The sequence below is a fragment of the Apium graveolens genome, chromosome 8 (genome assembly GCF_009905375.1).
Source record: "Apium graveolens cultivar Ventura chromosome 8, ASM990537v1, whole genome shotgun sequence".
NCBI classification, from domain to species: domain Eukaryota; kingdom Viridiplantae; phylum Streptophyta; class Magnoliopsida; order Apiales; family Apiaceae; genus Apium; species Apium graveolens.
In genome coordinates, this window is record NC_133654.1 from 1405170 (window position 1) to 1423419 (window position 18250).

At 35.5% G+C, this 18250-nt stretch overlaps 1 protein-coding gene and 1 non-coding gene across 2 annotated transcripts; one reads left to right on the forward strand and one right to left on the reverse strand.

Annotated features, from left to right (window-relative positions):
* Positions 1-3273: 3273 nt before the first annotated feature.
* Positions 3274-8415, forward strand: LOC141678696 (importin subunit alpha-1a-like). The gene is made up of 13 exons (XM_074485056.1): positions 3274-3357; positions 4302-4372; positions 4798-4944; positions 5240-5379; positions 5846-5972; positions 6254-6383; positions 6466-6551; positions 6647-6769; positions 6875-7066; positions 7159-7322; positions 7414-7495; positions 7842-7973; positions 8079-8415. The coding sequence occupies exons 2-13, from the start codon at positions 4316-4318 to the stop codon at positions 8184-8186; spliced, it is 1488 nt and encodes a 495-aa protein (XP_074341157.1). The 5' UTR covers positions 3274-3357; positions 4302-4315; the 3' UTR covers positions 8187-8415.
* Positions 8416-12625: 4210 nt separating this feature from the next.
* LOC141681479 (small nucleolar RNA R71) lies at positions 12626-12732 on the reverse strand. Its single transcript, XR_012558910.1, has one exon. It is a non-coding gene; the product is annotated as a small nucleolar RNA R71 (small nucleolar RNA).
* Positions 12733-18250: the final 5518 nt, after the last annotated feature.

Sequence of the window (18250 nt, forward strand, 5' to 3'; positions counted from 1 at the left end):
AAAATCATTAATTTTTATTGGTAATAAAATACTAAATAAATAAAGGCTCTTGTGGGATAAAAATTAGGATTGTGATTATAATTAAATTAATATTAGGGTTGTTGAGTTTAGATTTTTTTTAGTCGTTCTCGCTAGTACTACTTGTATGTCTATGTACGTGTATTATAAAGAATCAAAGAAAAAAACATGTGTGAGTCTAGGTTAAATTAAGAGAGATTTGATGTACACAAGTGAGACTCTACTTATACAGGACTCCCTCCGTTCCGGCCAATTGTGGTTAAGAAATATGTATAAAGTAGTGAAAAATAGAAAGAAAAGTGAGTGAAATAGTGGGATTCATTGATTTTTAATGTATAAAAATGAGATAGTGGAGTAAAATTAGTGTGAAAAGGAAAAAAAAGTGGGAAACTATTTACAATTTTTGATAAATTTTGAAATATAAAGAATTGGATGGGATATTCAAAAAGAAAAGTGTAAAAAAATGATTGAGAGAAAGGGTATACGGTAAACAGGACTCTCCTTGACGATAGATTCAGGATACTAGGATAATTCTGTTTTCATACGGCCACATGGCTGATTTTGTGATGGTATGAAGGGATTATCAAAACTGGTATCACCCATGTATCTCTCTTCTAATTTACTTTTTTTTTTGTTTTTTTTAAGTTACCAGCTTTGTACCGCAGACGGGGGAGCATTCATATTATTTATGATTTTTTTATATTAAAATTATATGTACAAAAAATTATTTGAAAAAATTGTAAAATAAATTTTACACACAGTTTTTAATATTTTTTCTTTTTTTGATATTTTCATAATTTTTATATTTTTAAAATTTAAAATCTTTAAATTTCATATATTTTATTTAAGTCGCTCTAACGGTATAATACTATATGTTAAAAAGAATTCATTTTTTTAAATTTGTAAAATAATATATTCTTCCTATTCACAAACTGTCAAATTTTGCTAAATAATTTCCGAATTAATAGCATTCTAAAAACTTAATTTTTATACAATATAAAGAATAATTGCTAATTATACTTTAAAAGGACGACCAAAGCATAGGATATTAAATCTTTTATACCAATTTTAAAAATTATAAAATAATTTATTCGAATCACGTTAAATTTTATTAAGTGATTTTCAAATTAATAATATTCTTGAATCCCATTTTATTTTGCAAAGTAATTTTTAAATTAATAATATTTTTGAATTGTATTTGATATAATAAAAAAGAATAATAATTATTCATACATTTAAAAAAGAATATATTACTATTACTTATTCCCAAATTATTAATTTTCGTAAATAGATAGGATATATATATATATATATATTTTATAATTTTACTACCTTTTTTTTCCTCCGGGGATTTTATCATAAATTAATGTATTGTTGTCTTGATATGCATATCACCCCTCCTAGACTTATATTTTTTATTTTCAAAATAAATTACTAACTTAGCATGACACCAAACAAATCACAAAAATTATCTTACTCTCTTATTATATATAGAATATAATATAATATATATAAGCCTAAACAACTATACTTAAAACTATTATATATATATATATCACAATAGCAACAGCCAACAAGCAGGTATATGTACAACAGTAACAACAATAAACCGTAAAACTGGCTGTATTTCAATTTGCATGGCATTCACAAGACAGAAGAAGCAATGAATTAATATGAAATACTTGTACTACTTGACATTAAGCCTGTGTTATATATAAGATTTAGATCAGTTTTCAATACTGTTAGCAGCTATTGGGCAGATTTTATTTTTTCTGTAGCTAGGCATTCTACAATATACATGTTCTTGAAATACGTAGCCATGATATACATGCATGAAAAACAAAATAACAAAAAACGGGATTGAGTACCAAATAATGGTACTACAAGAAGTTATAGAGATGACTGCATCACTTACTTTAGCTTTTGTTTTACGAATATATTCTGGCTTAGACAACTTCCTTATAATTTTTTCAACATTAGGTCTCCTCTGGCTTTTGATTTTATCATCATCAGATTTCTTCTGGCTTGAAATCTTTTTTCCATGTTGATTAGCCTCAGCAGTCAGACCAGCATCAGATTTTTTGTTTGAAGAACCTCGTTTCATGTTGAGAATACACGAACTTTATGATAACTTTAGCTACGCAGGCATAAACTGTGCAAGAAATCTGAGCTCCTCCTCCTTGTATATATATCTATACAGTGGATGGAGCTAATTTAAAAACCAAACTGAAAAAGATTTTATTTTAGGCTAGTGGTTTCTTACATAAAATATTACTCTCGTCAAAAAATTGGCTTGTCCCGTATGTGGCCCCCAACTTAATGTTCACTGGATCAGACATGGAAAGAGCATATATAGTAAATAATTAATTAACACAGTATACAACATAATTCCCAATAATAAGAAAAAAATTATTATGGTCATTAACGTGATGTTTCTTTTTTGCATGTAATACTCTTTTTATCTTTTCCGATCCTTGGTGTGGTATTGTTGTTATGAAAGTCTGCTCTATTTCCTAATCAAGAATTTAACCATAAAAATAAAATAATTTTTTTACATTCATTCAATAAAAATAATAATTATTAGAAAAATCAAATTTAATTTGAATTTTTTTTGAATTTTTAAAAATATTTATATTCAAGTTAGAATTTTATAAAATCGGACTACCGTCACCTCTAACTGGTTTTTGATAATTTATACCCAAGAGTTTAAGTCAAATTTGAACTAGGATTTTAAGGGATTTTTTTTCATTAGTGAAAAGCAGGTATATTTAACTGGGATTTTAAAAAATGTATCAAAATTTTATAGTATTCAACTATGATTTTAAATTATGCTATAAAATCTGGTGGTATTCAATCGGGATTTTAAATTATGAGTAAAAATCTGAAGGTATTCAACTCGGATTATTTAAAATCCATTAAAATCTGATCCTATTCACATGTTAGCATTTTTTCGGACTTCATAAAAAGATAGATTTTGTGACATTATTCAATGTATTTTACGGTTTTTGAAATCCCACCATAATTTACGAGATTTTGGAGGATTGTGTTTAAATCTAAAGACTCTTTATCAACTTTACGACAGAATCCGCGTAAAATCAAGATATGATATAATCCATTAAAATTCAATAAAATTCATGGACTTTATATAATACAATAAAATCTTATACACCCCCTAAGATTAAGTTCAATATTATAATTGAATAAATTTATATATCCAAACTGAAAACAATTTATTATATATATAAACACGAGAGCCAAACGCACCTACGAGGGTTTTGATATTATTACACTCTCTCCCTCTCTCTTCTCTCTCTATCGAATCCTCCTTCTCGTTTCAAGGTAATCATTCGATTATACATATCTATATTTTGCGATTGTATGTATAGGTGATATACATGTTTTTCAGATTTTTGCATATATGCAGAGATGTATATTTAATGGTGGTGATCATATGTTTGTAAGTGTTGCAAGTAAACTATCTGTGCGTGTATTTGAGTGTGTATAAAATCAATATCTTTGTTTGAAATCTACAATTCGTTTTTCAGTTTACATTGAATTGGGTTTTGCTTTTTCTTGACCTAGAGTTGTGTCTATATTTGTATGAATGTTTGGATTATGATCTACGATTTGCTGCTTGTCAATTGATCAGCTGCTGCTTATTAATTTATTCTGTGTGGCATATGTAGATCCGCAGTTTGTTTGTAATGGACTTCAGTTTATAATGATCATTGGCTATATGTTCTCGATCTTTTTATGTTTTGGCATAGGCTTTAATAATAATTTGCCAGGCTTTTCGCAATCCAAGCATTTTCCTTTTTGAGTAGTGTTAGGTATATAAAAATGTGAACGAAAATTTGCACAAAATGACTTGGCAATTGATGTGAGATGTTTTAATTGAGACCGTTGATGTATTCATGTGAATAATGAGGGCGCATTTCAATTAAAATCTAACACATGTCATTTTGTACAAAATTTTGTATACAATTTTATGCACCAAGCATTTTCCTTTATTGACTTTATGTACTTTGAATCTTGTCTTTACATATTAACAAACTGTGAACTGTGTTTATCTATAAAAAAACCTGTGAACTGTTTCTCAGCCTTAATTGATTGTGTATTTGCCTGATAAATTAGTTATGTGACATAGCTTTTTACCTTTGAACTGATTGTATTTGTTATTTTAATGTCAACTACACATGCATCTATGGTTTTTGGTTTTTGAATTTAACTTTTATTGTTAGAAGTTTATTTCTTTTTAAATTTTAAAATTAATCCTCTTACAGCAAGGATAGAGATAATGGGTATTAATGTAGATGTTCAATCTCGTCAACATGATGGAGCTGCCACGCTTAAGGTTAGTAGATTGAATTACAAGATATACTCTTAAAATAAATTTCTCTACTATTAGAAATAAATTGTTAATAAGTATTAGAAAGTTTGACCAAAATACATATCCTTCACGTTGGAGTAGCCAAATTACAGTTTTTCATTAAGCATTTGAGACGTTCCTATATATGAATAAAATATATTTGTAAATTTTATCGGGGTTATGAACTAAAAGATGGATCGTGTATTAAGAGTTTCACTTTCGGTCATTTGTAAAGTTGTACAATCCTACAGAAAGTGTTCTTAATTCTAGCACTTTTCAATTTCTGATTGGTTCTCAGCTTTCTTGGTTTAAAAGGTTTTACCGAAAAATCTGTTTATTGGTTCTCTTGTACTTGTCACTTGGGAAAACTATCTTTTAGATTATTCAACCAAACATGCCTATGTCTGCAGAGCGCCCATGAATATAGCTTGATAATGAACTTAATCAATGACGATATCGAGAACGTAGAAGAGAACGTCAATTTCCATCTTCCTAAGGTCATGAACAAGATTTTGTCAAAGGCTTTTGATGCTGATGTTGCCGAACAAGCTGATCAGGTGACCCTCCTTAATCTCATCGAGGTTTTTGATCCCGTGTACTCACAAATGCTTCTGTTTTATTTTACTTTCCATATTAGTAGTTGCTCTTTTGGCGGATCCACGATTCTTCTGCGTAAATTAGTTGGAAAAATAAAATAATATCAATTTATAAATATGTATGTTTAAGCTATACTTTTTTATTTAGAAGTGGTGTAAAAGATGCGGCAATTGATGGTTTTGGTTGCATATTCGTAAAGTATTGGTTACTTTTATGTTCCGTGATGATGTTTAATATTTTTTTTTGTGATTTTAGATAATGCACAACAAAAAGATGAAGAGTCCGATGGATTTGACATGTCAGACATCCTTGAACAAAGTTGAGACAAGAAAGTCTCTGGAGTTTTACACCGAACAAGAATATGGTGACAGAGTTGTTGCAAAATGTTTAAAGAGGTATGCTGGTAAATCTGAATCAATTGATATATATATTCATAATTGTAGTGGCAGGAGTGCTCTCTAATATAGTAATAAGTAATATGTTTATGATATATAAATTTGTAGTCCCCATTCCAATTTCTGTTTTTTAGCATACAAAATTACGAATGCTTAACAATTTATTATAGTTTAGATCTTCGACTATTCATAAAAGTATATTTGTTTCATATCTTGCATATGCTACCTATTATTTAATTCTTATCAGTACAGTTTCTTAATTTCCAAATTAATTTTGAGTGGATCTCGAAATTTAGTTTTATACTTCTGAGTTTGGCCAAATCTCATGTTTACTTCTCTTTCTTTTTTCACATGTAAAACAAATATGAACTAATCCTTTTTTTTTCTAAATGATCTTGAATTGTGTATATTGGTTGATAATGCATAGACTTCCTTTTTTAAGATTCTTTCCTGACGTTCATGACAGTGGAAGATTGAGAAGTCACAAAAAAGAAACATTCATTAAATCATGGGATGTCACGGATCTGCATCGTTCTCCTACTCTTTTTCTTTCTGGTGAGGTGATGAAAAAGATGGTTGTCAGCAAGAAAAAGGTCTGTATATATGTATACAAAATATGTGTTATTAGCTATGTCTGTCAAAAGTTGGCCTCTATATTTTGTTTTTTGTATGCAACTGTAGTTTTTGTTTCCTTTTTCAAATGTCTTTCAGTTTTAATAGTCTGGGCCTATTGGTTCTTACTCATAGATTTTTTTTATCTTACATAGATTATCGATTAACAAATGGAAATATCCTTCAGTTTTATAGTTTTTGGTGTTAAGTGAAAGAATATGTTTTGATGACGTCTTACATATTTATTTATGCTGGATTCCAGACATTGGAATTTGATGATTGTGTTAGAAAGTTCATGGAGTCCAGCAAGTTCGTGGTGTCTGAAAACTTGTGTGGGGACATTGAGAAGCTGGATGAGGCCACCGAGCAGTTAAAAAATTTGATTTACAGAGGTAATAAATGTTTACTTTCTTGTTTCTTTATCTTTGAATTGGACGATAAAAAGTTGGATACTGATGAAATTTATATGTACAGACCTAAGGTTAGCTGATTGTGTACAAAGTGATGTTGTTGAGCGCCTTGTTCAAATACTCGAAAATATCGAGTACAGAGGCATGCAGGTTTGTTGAGTTGATGCATTGTGAACTTTCTGAATGCTTTTTAGATTATTTATTTAAGGTCACGTCTCTTTAAAACTTTTGCATATTTATCACAGTATCAGGCTGTTCGTATCCTTTCGACCGTAAGCTATGATAAATGCAGAGAAGTAATAAACGAGCAGGCAGTTCCAGTCCTAGTGAAACTTATGACTATTCCCTTCAATCAATTAGCTGACGCGGTAATCTTATATATATTTTTTATTTATATTAGCTGGTCAGTTTCCCTATATTGGTTTTAATTGAATACAGATGTAACTAGATCGAGATACTATGTAAATGTGTAGGCTGTGATTACATTGACCCATTTAGCTTGTGCATCCTCCAATTGTGTAAAGGTTATCGTTGATAACTTTGCGTTGGGAAGTGCTTGGGAAATTGTTAAAATTTTTAAAGAATATGAAGGAAATCATGTTATACACAACATATCCATGCTTTTGGTAGCTGTTTGTCGCGCAAACATTTTTTCTGCTGATCAGGTTATTTGCCAGTCTCTTTCTATTTCTCTTTTCCCTGTGGAGGTATTTTATAAAATTCTCATTTGAATTTGAAACAACTCTATCTTTGGCAGGAGAAAAGTGCTATTATAATTTTGCAAAACCTCCTTCAAAAAGAGATGTATAATTCTTCTACCTTGCATATAAAACGAGCCTGCTACGCACTTTCATATCTTTCTTATGAGAGACATGTGGAAGTTACAAAAGAAGTGTGTAAAAATCTTGTTGAGCTACTCTTGTAAGTCATTTTGGTCTTTTTTTCATTTGTGCATATATCTTTCGTAATTTATTTTTTAATTTAATAGTCATTATGTTTACAATTGTGCAAGTCATGATGAGATGTCGGTTGTGGGTTCTGCACTTGGAGTTGCTGGAAATATTGTCAGATGGGGATCTCTTATTCAGATTCAGGTATGATTGAGCGACAAACCATTTTATTTAATGTCTTATTTTTCTTGACCCCAATCCTTTAAAAGAACAAGTAGAAGCTTGCTGAGCTGTTCGCCGGGGCTGTTTATCTTGCAATTTTTTTGGGAAAGGATACTGGCTTCTTTTACTTGCCCTGTCTAATATTTTCCTATTGTGTATACTTAAGTTTTATAAACTACGCATATTATTCAAATATGCAGATTGTATAAGAATATGGTTTAATTAACTTCTTTTTAGCATGGGTGTGTACTGTTGATCTCTGGCAGCGTTCCTCGTGATTTTATTGAGTAGTCTGCATTGTCTAAATAACTTACATATATTCTTCCAGTATATGACCAAAGATTGTCAGCTTCTGAAATGCCTTGGGAAGAGCGTGTTGTGTTCTGAAATTAAGAAGTTTCGCAAGGAAGCTTGCCAGATAATCTCAAACGTAGCTGCTCGAAGCGAGATACAGATAAAAGTTGGTTTTAATATATATCATTGAATTCACTAAATTATGTTAGTCCATGAAATAAATTGTATTTGATAATTTGTAGCCATCTAATCTTGTTACCGGTATTAATAGGATGAAGCTGGCTTAATAGAGCGTCTCCGCAAACTGCTTGAAAATGATGAACCTGATGTGAAGATGGAGGCAGCTTGGGCAATTTATAATACCATCTATGGCTTTTAAATTTGGTTCTATCGACTTTTAAATTGGGTTCTATCGATGAGTACAATATGAGTATATATTAAAAATAAACATCTTTTGATTTTATGTAACTAGAAAATTTAAGGGTCGGTAAAACAGTGCAAGTTGCTTGCCTACCCTCCCTTGGCAAATCCTTCTTATGGTGATTCTCTGTCTATAGTATGTCATATTTTAACACATTGTGGAAATAAATGAAACCTAATTCTGAACAGCAGAATCATTCTCTATACTATAATGACACTGTACATATAGAAAAAGAGCCGGCTGAAGGCTACGCATGGCGCAAAAGGTGAGAATAGCTAGTGTCTACCGCAAAAGGTGAAGCCTTGCACGGGCTGTAAAGCTAGTTAGGGAGAAACGGGGTTATGAACCATACACAAAAAATGATGAAACCACAACTAGTCTAACGCGGCAATTTGAAACTAGGGTGCCTAGTATTTAAAATCCCAGGTTATTACTGTGTATTCGATATTTCAGTGGTTACATTGATAGATGATGACATTTGAAGTGCTCAGGGGAGAGAGTTACATTTTTAAAAAAACTGCCGCATATATCTCCATAGCATAATTTGTATATTTCTAAAAATATTGAAGCAAGGCATAATCACGAGAAAGTTTCAAAAAGATATTAAGTAAGAAAAATGAACGTCCACTGTGATAGATTATGCGTCTCTTTTACCAAAACCAATATGTTTCTCAGTTGATTCACTGCAGCCAGCTACAATTAGAAAAACAAAAAAAATGAAAAAAAGAAGTAAAATTAAAAGGATAGTCAAAAAACTTTAACTCACCCGGTGGGCTTGGCAATTCCGATAAGCCAACTTATTGGCTTATAAGGCCGTAACAACTTATTGACGAGTGTTTGTCGACCCAAATTATAAGTTGAATTTTCAACATATAAGCTTATAAGCTGATAAGTTGAATGTTAGTAACAACGTACTTTTTCTCAACTTATTTTTTATTTTTAATTTTTTTATCAATTTTAGTTTTAAAATATACTTTTAAAATGTTAATCAAACTTAAATTATATAAATTAAGATAATTATATTTAAAAATTATTTATTTTAGTTCATTTTAATAAAAAAAAATCTGACTTGTAAGTTAAATTATCCAAACACTTATATAACTTATAAGCATTTATTAACTTATCACTTATCAATTACTTATTCGATTTAAGTCATAAGTTACTTATTTTAAGATTTCCCAAACGGGCACATTACCTCATCACAAAGTTTATAGCCCTATTGCTTCTCTCCCAGGCTAATAAGCGTTTCTCCGTCATGACATCTAGCCATAAATACAAAAATGCAAGCCCTTACCCTAAACTTCAAAAGAGGCCTCCATAAGCATGGATGCGGCATCTGGGTCATCAATGCCCAAATAATTTTTAAATTTAAATACAGTTTCAATTTCATCACCCTAAACTTCAATAGAGGTCTCTAAGTTCTTCACTTCCAGCAGGAATCACAGAAGAAACATACCTAGAAATCCATGCATACTAATTCAATAGAAACACTACAAACAAGAAAAACGGCTAAATGCGACCGGTGAACCGGTCGTATAGAAGTGATATTTAGTAGGTCGGTTGTATTTATATTAAATTCGATTGATTTTTTCGGTTGTATTTATATCTATGAAAATTCAAAAATCCCTCCAAAACTATTCAAAAAAAAATCAAAATCTCACCAAAATTTTCAAAAAATTTAAAAATTCCACCTAAATACTAAATTAAACCGAATCTTGTCAAAATAACTTTACTAAATTCAACTGAATATAGATGAAGCATTATACCTAATTCGACTGAATGCGGTCAATTTTAACTAACACCAGATTTTTACTGCTTAATTTCATTTTATAATTTCAAAACAATTAAAGTAGAACATCTTTGGAAGGAATCGTATCAACATTCATAATTCTACGCAATATCATCTATAACTTACACAGCACAAATATATAAAATGTATAAAAAGAGTATCAACACAAACAACTTTGTTATGCCCAAAAATTGGTATAAACCATATTCAGATTGAGATTGATAAAATAGACAAAATTGAAGAAGAAACGCCTAAAATTGAGGAACGGATAAGATTATCTTTCCATAAAAGGAAAGAGGGCGCGCCCTATGTGTAATCAGGACGCGCCCTATGTTGACGATGGTTGATGGACAATTGCAATTGTCCATGCATGGGAGGCGCGCCCTCAAACATAGTGAGGAGGCGCGCCCAATTACTGAAGAAGGGGTGAGGAATTCCTTGGCTGAATTCTTTACTATGGTGAGCCTTAGGGCGCGCTGATAAGTGGCATTTTATACCACTTAGAACGTCTTAAAGTGGCTTAAATTGGTGTCTTGAAATCAAGTATTTTGTGTATTTGATGCGTTTTTCTAGTGTTTATGCATTTCAGGGTATTAGTTGCATTTCGGGGGAGTAATCATCAAGAATAAGCCTTGGCATGTGTTCACCATTGCGAGAGGAAAGGAACGGGCAGATTACGGCGAAGAAACGGAGCAAACTTGGATTTTTTTCCAGTAGAGGCCTGCGCGCCCGCGCAGCTATGTTGAGCGGCCGCGCAGCAACCTGCGCGCCCGCGCAGCTATGCTGAGCGGCCGCGCAGGGTCGGGAATTTTGCTGAATTATTTTAGACTTCTACTTCTGTTTGGCTTCCAACTTCTATGTAATCTGAGTTTTATGGGACTATTATATAGGTAGATTTGAGACGTTTTCACAGAGAGTATTAAGGGGATTATGTTTTAGATTGTATTTTTACGCAAGAAGCGAAGGAGATAAGGAAGAAGACCGATTTAGCACACCGCAACGAAGAGGGAGCATATATTCTTGTGATTCTTGTTTCGTTGTAACGTTGGATGCTAGTTTTCTTGCTTTGACTTATTTACTCTTGTGACGTACTCTGTTTTAATATAATTAGTTTAGTTATTATTTTCTTGTGTTTGTTTGTCATGATTTCATATGAACCCATGATGGCGATAAGTTCTATTATGGGCTAATCGTGATCATGGGGTTGCAATGGATTTATTATGGAATTCTTTAGTTAATTGTTTAATACTTTAGTGTGTGATGATTGCATGATATCTAGTATTGGTTGTGCGTATTCGTCTTATGTGCGTCGCGAACATATAAGATAGGGTGTTAATCTCTTGTGAAGCGACGGTGGATCTTGAGATTTAGAACTTGCCATGCTAGCATAGGTTCATGTACGTTGTGCATGATTAGTGGGCAACTCTAACAGTTTTATTTGCCCTATGTAATCAAAAGGAATAACTTGAGCTTAAATCGTTGTGTTGTCAATTTCTGTAGACATATAGGAACTCAACATAATTGATGACTATTCGACTTCTATCTTAATTGTGGATGCTTGGTAGAATGCTATTAGTACAATGAAAGTTGGCTTTTATCAGTTTCGTGTTATTCGATTAATATCATCACTGTCACATGCTAAAGGTAATAACAATGGCTATAGAAGGAAGTAATAATGAAGTTGTGATCTCATGAGTGTTTTATTATTGATAAATTGAAGTGTTAGTTAAGTGGTTAATTAAGTAGTTAATTATAGTTAATATTTAATCAACAATTTTAAGTGTTATTATCTTAACATTGAGAAGTAATCATACACTGGTGAGTGAGTTTAATTAGACAATAATTTAGTCTGAGTCTCTGAGGGAACGAACTAGAAAGTATTCTATATTACTTGCGAACGCGTATACTTGCGTGAATATTAGCGCGTGTTTTCGCCCTAACAAGTTTTTGGCGCCGCTGCCGGGGACTCGGCGTATTTGTTTAGTTTATGTACTTACCATCATTGGTCATTAGGACTCAGTGATTAGGACGTAGTAGTTACTTACTCTTTTCGGTTGTGTTTCAGGTACTTTAGCAAGCGTTTATGCAAACTCGTTCTCGTGCTCGCAAGAGGACTTTAGATACAGCTGAGGAGACAGATGAAGTTCTTGATATTCCGGAGAAGTTAGATTTTGAGGATTCGGATTCAGGAACTGAGCAGAAAGAACCAGTAAACATGGGAGATCGTATTGTTCAAGCTGATCCAGCTCTTATGGATTTTTCTCGGCCTAAAATTGATGACATTCAGTCAAGCATCCTTCATCCGGCTATTCAAGCTAACACCTTTGAAATCAAGCCGGGCACTATTCAGATGGTGCAGAATTCTGTTTCTTTTGGAGGAGCGGCAACTGAAGACCCCAACATGCATATAAGGAATTTTGTCGAGATCTGCAGCACTTTTAAGTATAATGGCGTGACTGATGAGGCTATCAAGTTGAGGCTTTTCCCATTCTCACTGAGGGATAAGGCTAAAGACTGGTTACATTCTGAACCAGCTGGGTCCATCACTACGTGGCAAGATCTTGCGCAAAAGTTTCTGGTGAAGTTTTATCCAATGGCAAAGACTGCTGCTATGAGGAGTGCTCTTACTCAGTTTGCGCAGCAACCTACAGAATCTATGTGCGAGGCTTGGGAACGCTACAAGGAAATGTTGAGAAAATGTCCACATCATGGAATGCCGGATTGTATGGTGATCACTGGTTTCTATAATGGTTTGGGGGCCCAATCTCGGCCCATGCTCGATGCAGCAGCTGGAGGCGCCTTATGGGCTAAAAGCTATACTGAGGCGTATAATCTTATAGAGACGATGGCTGCAAATGAGCATCAAAACCCAACTCAGAGGATGACGTCAGGCAAGGTAGCAGGTATTCTGGAAGTTGATGCAGCCACCGCTATTGCAGCCTAGCTCCAAGCGCTATCAATGAAGGTTGATTCTCTGGCTACGTATGTAGTTAATCAAATAGCTATGGTTTGTGAGCTTTGTGCAGGTTCTCATGCTACGGATCAGTGTTCTCTTGTAAACGAATCTGTTCAGTATGTGAATAATTATCAGCGACAACAGCAGCCTGTGCCAGCGACCTATCATCCTAACAACAGAAATCATCCAAATTTCAGCTGGGGGAATAATCAGAATGCTATTCAGCCACCATATCAGCAAGGAGTGAGTAAACAGTTTAACCCACCTGGATTCCAGCAACCACAGCAGTATGCTACAAGGCAATCATATCCTCAACAGGGAAGTGCAGCTGCACCTACTAGTGCTGATTTTGAGGAACTTAAGTTGTTGTGCAAGAGTCAGGCGGTTTCTATCAAGACCTTGGAAAATCAAATTGGTCAATTAGCCAATGCAGTGCTCAATCGTCAACCTGGCACTCTTCCCAGTGACACGGAAGTACCAGGCAGGAAGGAAGCTAAAGAGCAAGTCAAGGCTATTACCTTAAGGTCTGGAAAAGTAGCTGATGCTGAAAAGGCAAAAGAAGTAGAAGCTGAAATTAGAGGTGAAGAATCTAAGCAAAAGGAGAAAGTGGCGGAACCAAGGAAGACTACTGTTGAACACACTCTGCCTGAGGCTAATACAGGGGAGAAACAGCTCTATCCTCCACCACCTTTTCCTAAGAGATTGCAGCAACAAAAGCTGGATAGATAGTTCGGGAAGTTTCTGGAGGTGTTCAAGAAACTTCACATCAATATACCTTTCGCTGAGGCTCTGGAACAAATGCCTAGTTATGCGAAGTTTATGAAGACTATTCTTTCAAGAAAGGTGAAACTGGATGACCTTGAAACCGTTGCTCTCACGGAAGAATGCAGCGCTATTCTGCAACAAAAGTTACCACCAAAACTGAAAGATCCAGGAAGCTTCACCATTCCTTGCACAATTGGCAATCTGACGTTTGACAAGTGCCTTTGTGATTTGGGAGCAAGCATTAATCTGATGCCGTTGTCGATCTTTAAAAAACTGGATCTGCCTGATCCAAAACCCACGTACATGTCACTACAATTGGCTGACCGTTCCATTACTTATCCAAGGGGCATAGTTGAGGATGTGCTCGTCAAAGTGGATAAGCTCTTCTTTCCAGCAGATTTTGTTATTCTGGATTTTGAGGAAGATAAGAAGATTCCCATAATCTTGGGGAGGCCTTTCTTGGCTACTGGCCGTACCTTGATAGATGTGCAAAAAGGTGAACTTACTATGCGGGTCCAAGATCAGGATGTGACCTTCAACATATTCAAGGCAATGAAATTCCCTACAGAAGATGAGGAGTGCTTAAAAGTGGATGTGATTGATTCTGCGGTTACTTCGAAACTCGATCACATGCTAATGTCTGATGCATTGGAAAAGGCCTTAGTGGGGGATTTTGACAGCGATGATGAAGATAGCAACGAGCAATTACAATATCTGAACGCTTCTCCCTGGAAGCGAAAGCTAGACATACCATTTGAATCTCTTGGTACTTCTGACCTCAAGAACGCTGATGGGAAGCTCAAACCATCAATAGAGGAAGCACCTACCTTGGAGCTCAAGCCATTACCTGAACACTTGAGGTATGATTTTTTAGGTGATTCATCTACGTTACCTGTTATTATTTCATCTGACCTTTCAGGTAGTGAGGAAGACAAGCTCTTAAGGATTTTGAGAGAATTCAAATCGGCTATAGGATGGACCATAGCAGACATCAAGGGGATAAGTCTTCATATTGTATGCATAAAATTCTGCTAGAGGAAGGTAGTAAGCCAACTGTGGAACAGCAGCGAAGACTGAATCCCATCATGAAGGAGGTGGTGAAGAAAGAAATTCTGAAATGGCTAGATGCATGCATCATTTATCCTATTTCTGACAGCTCGTGGGTGAGCCCCGTATAATGTGTACCTAAGAAGAGAGGTATCACTGTGGTCGCAAATGAAAAGAATGAGCTCATCCCTACTCGAACAGTTACAGGATGGAGAGTATGCATGGATTATAGAAAATTGAACAAAGCCACAAGGAAGGATCACTTCCCTCTTCCATTTATTGATCAGATGCTTGACAGATTGGCGGGTCATGAGTATTTTTGTCTTCTGGATGGTTATTCCGGGTATAATCAGATTTGTATTGCACCAGAGGATCAGGAAAAGACTACCTTCACTTGTCCATTTGGCACATTTGCTTTTCGCAGAGTTTCGTTTGGGTTATGTGGTGCACCGGCCACCTTTCAGAGATGTATGATGGCTATATTCTCTGACATGATTGGAAATAACGTCGAAGTGTTCATGGATGACTTCTCCGTCTTTGGACACTCATATGATGAATGTTTGAATAATCTGCGCGCCGTACTCAAAAGATGCGTGGAAACTAATTTGGTGCTTAATTGGGAGAAATGTCATTTTATGGTGCGTGAAGGCATTATCCTTGGGCATAAGGTCTCTAGCAAGGGTCTGGAGGTGGACAAGGCCAAGGTAAGAGTCATTGAAAATCTTCCCCCACCTAATTCTGTGAAAGGAATCCGTAGTTTTCTTGGTCATGCGGGTTTTTATCGGCGATTCATCAAGGACTTTTCAAAGATATCTAAGCCGTTGTGCAATTTGCTTGAGAAAGATGTGCCTTTCAAATTTGATGATGAATGTTTGGCAGCATTCGAGACTCTCAAGGAGAGTTTGATCACGGCACCAGTTATTACAGCACCAGATTGGACAGAACCGTTTGAGATGATGTGTGATGCGAGTGATTATGCGGTAGGTGCAGTTCTGGGACAGCGCAAGAAAAATCTCTTCCATGTGGTCTACTATGCGAGTAAGACTTTAAATGGTGCCCAATTGAACTACACCACTACTGAGAAGGAGCTTTTGGCTATAGTCTTTGGTTTTGAGAAATTTCGATCGTATCTACTTGGTACGAAAGTAACAGTATTCACTGATCATGCAGCTATTCGCTATCTAGTTTCCAAGAAGGATTCGAAGCCGAGACTCATTCGTTGGGTGCTTTTACTTCAGGAATTTGAGTTAGAGATCAAAGATAGAAAAGGTACTGAGAATCAAGTAGCTGACCATCTCTCTAGGTTGGAGAATCCCGTTTCTACTTCACAAGATAGGACGTTAATCAATGAATCTTTTCCGGATGAGCAGTTGTTTGCAATTCAGGAGGAAGAACCATGGTTTGCAGATATTGTAAACTATCTCGTCAACAACATAATGCCTCCTAATTTAACATCCGCCCAAAAGAAGAAGTTTCTGCATGAGGTGAAGTGGTATATGTGGGATGAACCATATTTGTTTAGACAGGGAGCTGACCAGATCATCAGGAGATGTATCCCGTTCTGTGAGACGGAGGGGATATTACGAGACTGCCATTCCACGGTTTATGGTGGACACTATGGAGGTGAGAAGACGGCAGCTCGTATTCTGCAAGCAGGTTTTTTCTGGCCTACTTTGTTCAAGGATGCTCATCAGTTTGTTTTAAGGTGTGATCGTTGCCAAAGAGTGGGAAATTTGTCAAGGAAGGATGAGATGCCATTAAATGTGATGCTTGAAGTCGAGGTCTTTGATGTGTGGGGAATCGATTTCATGGGGCCTTTTATCGCGTCTTGCAATAATCAGTACATCTTGCTGGCAGTCGATTATGTCTCAAAATGGGTCGAAGTTAAAGCTTTACCGACAAATGATGCAAAGGCAGTGCTAAATTTTCTTCATAAGCAAATTTTCACAAGGTTTGGAACACCTCGGGTAATCATAAGTGATGAAGGATCGCATTTTTGCAACCGTAAGTTCACTTCTATGATGCAGCGTTATAATGTGAATCATCGAGTAGCTACTGCCTATCATCCGCAAACAAATGGTCAAGCGGAAGTGTCTAACAGAGAGATAAAGCGTATTCTAGAGAAGGTTGTTTGTCCGTCAAGGAAGGATTGGTCTTTAAAGCTCGATGAAGCTGTTTGGGCTTACAGAACAACATACAAAACTCCACTTGGGATGTCACCGTTTCAGTTGGTGTACGGTAAGGGATGTCATCTACCGGCGGAGCTTGAGCATAAGGCCTACTGGGCATTGAAGCAATTGAACCTGGATTTAGATGCAGCTGGTAAGAAAAGAATGCTTCAGCTTAATGAACTTGATGAATTTCGACTTCAAGCGTACGAGAATAACAAAATGTATAAGGAAAAGGTGAAGAGGTGGCACGATAGGAAGCTACATCCTAAGTTATTTGTGCCAGGGCAACAAGTTCTTTTATTTAACTCTCGGCTCCGAATTTTTCCCGGGAAGCTGAAATCAAGGTGGTCTGGACCTTTTATTGTCAAAACTGTGTTTCCACATGGAGCGGTGGAAATTTTTGAGAATAATTCGGACCAAGCATTCAAGGTTAACGGTTAGCGGTTGAAGCACTACTATGGGGACATGGCAAACCGAGAGGTGGTTAGTGCCATTTTGTTGACTACTTGAGAAAGGTACAGAACGTCAAGCTAATGACTAAAAAGAAGAGCTGCGTGGGAGGCAACCCATGAATTGTTGTTACAGGAACCCTTAGAAGTTAATAACCTATCCAAAAACACAAAAAAATCAGAAAACAGGGGCTGAAAATTTTTTTTCCAGAGACCCTCTGCGCGCCCGCGCAGCTATGCTGAGCGGCCGTGCAGGGGTCGAGTTCCAGAAAATTTTTTATAGTTCAGAAAAAAAAAACAAACAAAAACACAAAAACAGTTTTAGCCCATAAACCCACGAATTGTTCCCACTACCCCATCATTTTATCCCTTAATTCCCAAACCCTAATCTAATCCACACCCTATATATACATACACCTATCCTACATATCTCCCACAAAACTTCCTACACTTAAACCCTCTCACAAACATCAAAAATCAGTTCTTACACACTTTTGTTCACGAATCAATGGCACCCAAGAGAGCACGCACTATTGACAGCAGCAGCACAGTTCCTACTGCTGATTCATCGAGGGGTACTGCAGCAAGGCCTCGGTTAACTGACAGAGCTGCGGAGGAGGAGTACACTAGGCTGTTGGGGAAGCCGATTCTGAAGGAGAGGGGGTTTTTACCATCAGGGAGGGATGGTGAGTTGTTGCCCATGATTGTAGAGAAGGGGTGGATAGCTTTTTGTGAGTCACCCGAAGCAGTACCGATGAGCGTTGTTCGCGAGTTCTACGCGAACGCGAAGGCTGAAAAGAATGGGTTTTCTATGGTCCGTGGGCTGACGGTTGATTATCATCCTG